The 8,826-nt window shown below is 36.1% G+C and overlaps 1 protein-coding gene across 1 annotated transcript; it reads right to left on the reverse strand.

Moving 5' to 3' along the window:
- Positions 1-3,458: 3,458 nt before the first annotated feature.
- On the reverse strand, positions 3,459-7,220 carry LOC306845391 (diencephalon/mesencephalon homeobox protein 1-B-like; the record flags this gene model as incomplete). The annotated part of the gene is made up of 4 exons (XM_079378167.1): positions 3,459-3,871; positions 5,367-5,727; positions 6,716-6,894; positions 7,067-7,220. 4 exons carry the CDS (start codon positions 7,218-7,220, stop codon positions 3,459-3,461), a joined length of 1,107 nt encoding a protein of 368 aa, XP_079234293.1.
- Between the last annotated feature and the right edge of the window lie 1,606 nt (positions 7,221-8,826).

Raw genomic sequence — 8,826 nt, forward strand, 5'->3', positions numbered from 1 at the left:
ATATTTTATATAGGCTAGGGCTTTTTTTTTATTTACAATGTAATCAGTAACTGAAAACAATTGATAGCCTATTGTACGTAGCCTACCTTTAAGACACATACATATCATATTGTAGGAGAAAAATGATTTTTCCTGATCTATTTTTTATTATTATTTGTTTAGGCTATATTATATCCCAATAACTTTCTAAGGTTTGACGGTCACTTTTTTTCCCTAAGGACCATGTGCTCCCAATTTGAAAAATGAAAATGTATCAAAAAATGTTAATAAAAAGACACAGGAGACTACAAGCAAAATAAGTTATTTGAATACAAAAAAGTACAGGTTTTTGACCTGCTTCATGCTGTATTTATTTAATAATTCTGGAATTGTTTAAATGAAAACATTAAATACAGTTTGAATTGCTCTGCATTATGCAGGGGTTTTAATTGTAATTAGCCTTAAATATACTGAGACTCTAAAATGACTTTACTATTCAAACAGATGAGGAAGATAACAGTCTTATAACCATCTAAAACATAAACATATTAAGTAAGGAAAAAAAAAAAAAAAGTTTTTAAGGACACACACGGACACACTTTTTATTCGCACATGTACTCCTAAATCCATTTTACAGTTTGCTCACATCTATCTTTAGTCTCAAACGCGATTGAAATGCTGGTACGGTTGGGCCCTGCTTCCTCCCCTCTCCAAAGTAAGCATATATAATAAAACTGCATTGGACTTTTGTAACGTTAGATGAATACATTTAATACAAGACCGCCCACATTGATATGTAAATAGCGTCTGTTCCGTGTTCAGAATCTTGGTTCGTCTTTTTTCACAGTGAGGCAATGAGGATATTGCTTGATACTATTATTTCTAAACACCAGAAGAACCAATTATAAAAGGGTGAAAGACAAGTGTAGTACCTACAGCTCTCCAGATTCATTTATTTTCCCTCATGTTTGTGTAGCAGCAGAAAAAAACAAGCAAATAGCATTTAAATATTTAAATAGTATAGTCACCCTTTACTTTTTTCTTAGCTCTGCACACACTGAGATGGAGTTTAACTAATAAACTTTAAATAAATACTTTGTTCATGCAAAGTCTCCAACCCTCCCGAGTGTTAAAATCAGACACACCCCTCTGATATTTCCTGACTTCTCTACTTTATGCACACCCTGCAAGGTTAGAACAAAACCATTGAAGCAGCCCTTTTTCACACTTCTTTATGGCTCCTCTAAAGGTCTTAGCCGTGCAGCAAAGGAGAGCTGTCACTGGGGAACCTGAGCCCATTGATGAACTGACAGCCACTGCCAGAATATGATCCTAATCCTGTTCCCAGCATTCTTTAACCCACTGCCATCGCAGTACCGCCACATATTCAAGCAGCTGTCAACTCAGAAAATCCCTATAACAGAGCACAACCCTGATACACATCAAAGAGCTCAAGACGACCTCAACAGCTTAACACACACACACACATAAGTAAAGACGAAGAAAGCACCCAACCCAAAAACAGCACTCATACACACAAAAAACGTTTTGTAACTGTCAAAGAAGAAATTTGACATCTCATAGTTGGCATCAAGTTCATTTTATTGTGGTATAATTACATTAATGATCACTAAAGCAGTGGTTCTCTCAACCGGCTTTGCTTCAGGACACACATTTTATGTTGGAGAATTGGAGAATAACAAAAAAAACCGCACATCACACTTTATTTATGATCTTTATTACAATTACTAAAATGGCATAGACTGAGCACTGATGTTTTTTAAATGGTATAGACTAAATTTTAAAAACTGACATTTTTATTCATTTTATTTACGTGTACAATTGCTAAAACATCAGATTAAATAAGAACATGTAATTTTATAATTTTACATTTTATTTCATTTCAATGCATTTTTATTTAAGTTACTAAAATTACTAAAATAGCACCGCCTGAATAAGAAACGTTTTATTTTTGTTAACAATGGCTTTCAAATTCAATTCATCACACAAACCATGTTTATCCTTGTAGTGATAAAGCCATATTTCATGTGACCTAAAATGGCACAGACTAACGGCATAGATTAAATAAGAAATTAATGTTTTCATTTTTTTTTTATAGCTTTTAAGTTTAAATAATTCACCACACACAAACCATGTTTACCCTTGTTCTAATAAAACCCTAAAACTCTATTTCATGTGGCCTGGACCATATTTTTGTTCATTGTTATTTTCATCACACAATCTTTTCATGTTAGCAACTCAAAATATTTTCTCCTACTTATTCACCTGTTATAGTAAATCACATGTTATTGTTGTTCCCCCGCTGTCAGTGACAAACCACTTGAGAACCAGGGCATTATGTTAACCATTATTATGCTTTTAATAAAGATCCTGTCTTTTGTCTGAAATGTGAATGAAATCCATCTTTTTAATGCCTCGCCGTGCAATCATATAAAGTATGGGCTGTTAACAGGTGTCTGAACACGACATGTCTTCTCACTCCTCTCCTCTGTTCTTCCTCAACTTAATCCACTGGTATCCTGACCCGTGTTAATCAGCTTACTGTGTGAATTCTGCCGCAGAGCTGCCAAACCTCTGACAGGTGGGTGGTGACCGTCTCGCTGAGGCTGATGGACTCATTTTCTGCCACAGTGTTTTAAGCTTTTCATTGGATCGGTTATCTAGATGAACATGGATGTGAAAGAGGGAAAAGGCCAGACAGAGGACGCACACAAACATTTAATTTGTGTGTTAACCAGGTTAAGCTTGCCATTTATTTGTAATTGACTTTTTAAAGTTTAACTTTCAAACTGCATGTTGAAATGAATGATTCAGTGGTAGAAAATGCATGTGCAATAAATTATTAGAAAATGAAATAACTTGAAAATCTGAAATATAGACTCAATAATAATAAAAAAATAAAGCTCAGAATCCACTAATTACTGTTACACATTCAGTTCATATATGTGGTTTATTCCCTTTCATTTCACTGATAAATTATTCACATTTATTTAAACAATTCGGAGATATCCGATAGACTCTAAATCGACAAAACTCATAGCATGACATCAGGACCGTCAGTCTGAAGTCCTTCTGATGTTTGCAGGGGCTTCATCCATTCGCTTTACATTCCTTTATAACATCCTTAGACAGTGAAGACATTTAAACTTCTTCACATATACTAACAGGAGGCTTCACTAATGTTCTACCAAGGCTGTGGACCTGAATAAGCTTATTTACAGAAACAAATTAATGTTTTTTTTTACGTTTCATAGTGCAAAGCCAGGGGTGTTTGGAAAAGTTAAAGCCTCTGCCATGCAGCCGGACCAAAACACTTAAAAGTCATCCTAACTTCTCCACTCTGCCATGCTATATAATAATGAAACAGCTCCAGCTGTTGATTTGAGCACACTAATGTGATGTAGATCCTGAACACAAGACGTCGACGCAGAAATGCATTGATTTGCGTGAATCAGTGGTCAGTTTGGAAGTGTGTCCAAGCCGAGTGAGGCAGCATGCTGCTTGGCCCTCAGACGCAGGTTCTCGATGCTTGTGGTTTTGCTGTTGAGGGCCGGTAGAGCACCGGAGCCCTGCAGCAGAGGGCTGCTCCACATCTGCTGGGCCTGGGACAGGGTCTGGTAGTAGGGCGGACACGGCAGGGATCCCAGCGGAGACGCCATGTTCACGTTCATGCCCAGATAGGGTAAGGAGGACGGCGTGGCCACGTCGAAGGCGGGATAGTGCATGAGGTTGTTGGTGGTGGCCATGTGCTGGCGAAACTGTTCCTGCAGACGGAACAGACTAAGAGGAGATGAAGCGTAGGAATTGGTCTGAGCCACTCCGCCGCCGACACCACTGGAGGAGGGAAGAGCTGGAGAACCCAGCGGCTCATCTGAGGAGGGAGAGGAGACAATGTAACACTGTTAACCCCAAAGAACCATTCAGTGAACAGTTTTTTTGTGTGTGTGAAGGAAATTATAATAATATTAAGAACCTTTTTTGCTATAAAGAACCTTTTGGGCAAGGGAAAGGGTCCATGGATCTCCATGAAAACACAGGTGCTAATAAAGAACCTTCATTTTTGAGCCACCAATTTGATCGATTTTTTTATTTTATTTATATTTTCTGATATTTTCTGATGTAGAGTCATGAACGTACACACAGAGTTTTAACACTCTGATGTGTTGTGGAATGTGCATAAAATTAGTTATGATTGTGATGTTTCCAGGTCAATTTGACCAAATTTCATGATTAAAGGCAACTGCAAAAACAAAAAACAAAACAAACATTTTAATGTCATGTCAGTATCTCAACTATTTACGCAATTGATGATTTATTTGAAGAAACTTGTGTACATTTCTTGCATGCAGTTACACTAGGAATCGAACCCATGATCTTGATGTTGCTAGCCCCATGTTCTTACTGTTTTAATCTTCAGAAAAGCACACAGAATACGTGTTTTTCTAGATTATTTCTTGTTTAAAATGTTTAAAAAAATAGTTATAATACAATTTATAAAATATGGAATTTTGGGGAAAAAAAATAAGTTTTTTCACCATTTTGTAAAAATCATGTTCTAATCTTTTTTTTGTAATGTGTGAGAAATATTAATGTTTAAATTTTAATGTTTTACCTGATCGATTGATTGATTGATTGAGCATTTTTCATATTACGATTTGTGGTGAATTATTTTGTCACCAATTTGACACACACCATACAAACTGTATCCACATTTTTAACATAATAGATACAATTTTAAAAGTCTGAAATTACAATCCTGTCATTATTTACTGTTGTGGTGCCTTTTTTTTTTTTTGGAGCTAGACCATTCAGTTTTTGTCCTTCTGTGCATCCCAGAAGAAAGAAAGGGGGAGGAAATTAGGACAGTCATTTAATGTTTAAGTGCAAATAGCCCACCTTGTTGGCAAAGGCTATTTACACCAACTCCGCCCACTAGCATGTGATTTGCGGAACTTTTTTTCTCCCTTTTCAAATCTCATATTGCATCAGAAAGGCATTTATTTTCAATAAAAATTAAGTAAATAATCAAAAAGTTGAAAATAAAAATATCGGGGGTTAGGGAGGGCTTTATTGTCCCAATAAGGTGGCATCCATTTAATAATTTGAATTAAAACTAAAATGTACACTCAATATGTTATTATTGCATACAGTTTTATAATGCACTACCATACTGAGGTGCAGATAATTGCCACTATTTGCAATAAGTAGTATAAATAGCAGAACATCTTGCTATTTTCACTTGGTGTAAATAGAATCCATTGCTATTTGCACTTAACTTACACTTTCTTTAATTCCATTAATTCTTTAATCTATTTGAAGGTGTTTCCTTTTGAGCGTTGTGAAGGAAAGATTATAGCTCTTCATACCTAATTTAGGGCTGATTGGTTTGCAAGAGTCTGTCGTCAGGGTTGGCCCCGCCTCTTTAGTTTCATCTTTGATGGACAGTGACTCATCCTCTCTGTCAGTCATGTCCTCAGCCCCTGACTCCGCCCCTGACTGCTCCGGTGATGTGACATTCACCTCTTCACTCAACTCACAGGGAGGGGGGCATGTGGGGCCACGCCCATCGGAAGGTGAGGGCGGGGCTTGAGCCTCAACAGGTGGAGCTTCTTCTTTCCCCTCATCCTGGGCTCCCTCCATCCCAGCATCCTTCAGCTGCTGAAGCTGCTCTTTCTGCAGGCTGCGCTGCTTCTTGCGGAACTTCGCACGACGGTTTTTAAACCACACCTGTTAACATGAAGACATTGGAGTTTGCGAAACTTTAAAGATTGTGAATCACAGAATTAATTTGAATAGGGTAAAAATCTTAACTAATAGATATCACCATACTTCCTGGTTAATTATTCACAGTACAGTAAGACAATTTTGTATTACAGTTTTCTGAAATCTTATGTTTGAATATGCAAATGAGGTATTGTCTACCTAAATAATCAAGCATGCACTAATTTGCATACATTTCCAGAACAGAAATCTGAATGTTGGATGAAGCCAAGTAAATTTTCTTACTTCATTTTGTTGAAGGGTTTTTAAAGAAGGAATTTTATATTTATCTTTTTATCACTCCATTAATCCGAAAAAAACAACAACTATCAATCAGTAAAAAACAGCAAGATATTTTTAACCATTTTGACTGTTTTTAGGGGAAAAAACAGGCAAATTATGCATGAACAAATCTCTCTGTAGATACCTTCAGAACATAAGTATAATTTCAAAACTGTGAAGTTTAGTGTATGTAAGTGCTGCTGAATTTGAGATTTCTGACTTTCTGGAAAAAAACTTATTTTGAGAAAATGTATGCGTTGTAATTTAAATCTAGCTGAAGCAACTCGATCAAATGTAATAAAATCAAAATTAAAAGTGTAGTTTGATTGTTTTCTTTCTACTAGTCTAAAAGAAGACATGTTTTGTCATCAAAATAGACCGAAGTCTCAAAATGGACCACTGCATGGGAAAACAAAAAACCCTAAGGTTTTGCCTGTAGTGTGTCTTAAGGTGTAAAATTACAATATGTAAAAATTTATAATTCTGCAAACAACCTGCATAGCTGACATAGTTGAGTGTATGTTTTGGTTGCATGGGGATTTTTTACATGATATATTTAATTGTTATTTTTAATTAATAATTTTTATTTATTTTTTGTTGCACTTTTTGGTTCTTGCATGTATTATTGTAGACTAACCCCACTGGCTGCTGTCCTCGCATGTTGTGAACTCACCTGTACTCGAGCTTCGGGGAGGTTGGTGCACATGGCCAGACGTTCACGCATGACCACATCAGGGTAGTGAGTTTTCTGGAAAGTTTTCTCCAGCGCCTCCAGCTGCTGCGCGGTGAAGGCTGTGCGGCTGCGGCGCTGCTTTCTGTGCTGAGAGCCATAGCGCGCCTCCAAGATGATGTCTGGACATGTGCACGGTGATAAATTATGGTGAGTTTCATAATATGTAAATCTATCTATCTATCTATCTATCTATCTATCTATCTATCTATCTATCTATCTATCTATCTATCTATCTATCTATCTATCTATCTATCTATCTATCATTATTTCAGGTGAGTGGATATGGCTTACCTGCCAGTCTCTCCGCGAGCGTGAGCGCGTGCACGGAGGGTCGGTAGTCGGGCGCGTGCTGCGCGTGCTGGGCGGCCTGTTGATGAAGGTTGTACATGGCGCTCAGAGAGTTCATGGCGTGCAGAGAGTAACCATTCACTCCGTAGTGCTGCATGGCGTCCCTCTGATCAACCACAGACAATGCAGATAATTAGGCTGCTATCATGAATAAAATAATCATCTTATGAGTTCATGCTGCTTTTGAGGTTACAGTGTAGCATCCAAAAGGATTTTCAGTGATAGTCATGTTATAAAGCATATTTAGCATTTATGAAGAGAACTCAATAATGTAATTCTGTTAGCAGAAATTTATTGTACTAACCTAATTTGCACCTCTTCTTTAAAATGTTGAAATACGGCACGTGCTTTACATGCATGTCATGTTAATACCATAAATAATTTATATCTCGCATATAGTAAAATTTAAGCTCAAATTAAATCATTTATTCCCCTCAAAAAGGAATAATTATGTCTATGCTGTCTTTGACAGTATGTGCATTGCAATAGAAGTCTCCTACAACAACAACAACAACAAGTTGTGTATCAATCGTAAACAATATCTATAGGCATCTGTGCTTTCTCCTCAGGTGTGTTTGTAAAACGAATATTAAGAGTTTTATTACATATTTTACGCATTTTTGCCATTTTATTTAATTTGTATCGAATAGTTTTTAAATTAATTTTCATAAGGGATTCTTTGTTTCCTTGTGTTTTTAAGCAAATAATATGGCTTACTGACTTTTTGACTTAATAATAAATATTACATAACGGCAGCATGTACAATGTACAATGAACAAATGATACTAATTTTTTTTAAGGTAAGTGGTTGCAATCAATCTATTTTAGCTAAATAATCAAATTTAGTTGACTGACTTTCAGCACAATTTGTTTATTTAAATGTAGCTAAAATAAATTGATTGCAACCACTTACCTTAAAAAAAAAAGTATCATTTTTTTCAGTGTATCTGTTTTATCTGCCTGTAAATGGTATCTATTCACCTTTATCAAATTAAAGAACGATAATCTTAATGTAAAAAATAATATGGGAAACACCGTCGTTTTTAATTCAATCGATCTGAGCGAAAGCATTTTATTGATGACATTCGTTCAGTTTGCAAACAGCCCTGAAAATCTCGGATAGATGGGGTTATGACAGGTCGTCTATCAAATTAAATGGCATTTATATATAAATAATTCGTTTAGATAGATATTTAACAATTTGTATTAATTATTGCGCATTCTCTTTACGGGCTCGAGGGCATATGATTAGATATCCATCTGTCAAATAATAAAAAGAAAAATTATTACCTGCCATAATAAACGGCAGTTAATAATACTAATAATAAAAGCAGAAGACTAAAGTATTTTCACAAGGAGAATGTGTAATGATTTCCCATCATTAAGCTTCAGTTTGATCAGTCTTTAATCGGTGATAATTGCCTACAGTGGGATTAATCTCTTTATTAGTCATTATTATTTTTTGAAGCAAGAATAAGCAGCCTGAGGGTTTAGTCCTCACTAAAGAGCCCGTGGCATTGTGTCACTGACACTGAATTCCCCAATGTAATCATATTCCAGCCACATGGGAATACTTTAATTCGGCTGAACAAAACGTGCTTTGCTAAACATTTACTTTGCCCTCCCAGTGTTAGGCTCAGTTGTGCTCTTTGTGTCCTTCATCGCCTCTGGGCTGATTCTGCTGGAGATGCATGCATTTATAA

This window comes from Barbus barbus, assembly GCF_936440315.1.
Source record: "Barbus barbus genome assembly, chromosome: 25".
Taxonomy (NCBI): Eukaryota; Metazoa; Chordata; class Actinopteri; order Cypriniformes; family Cyprinidae; genus Barbus; species Barbus barbus.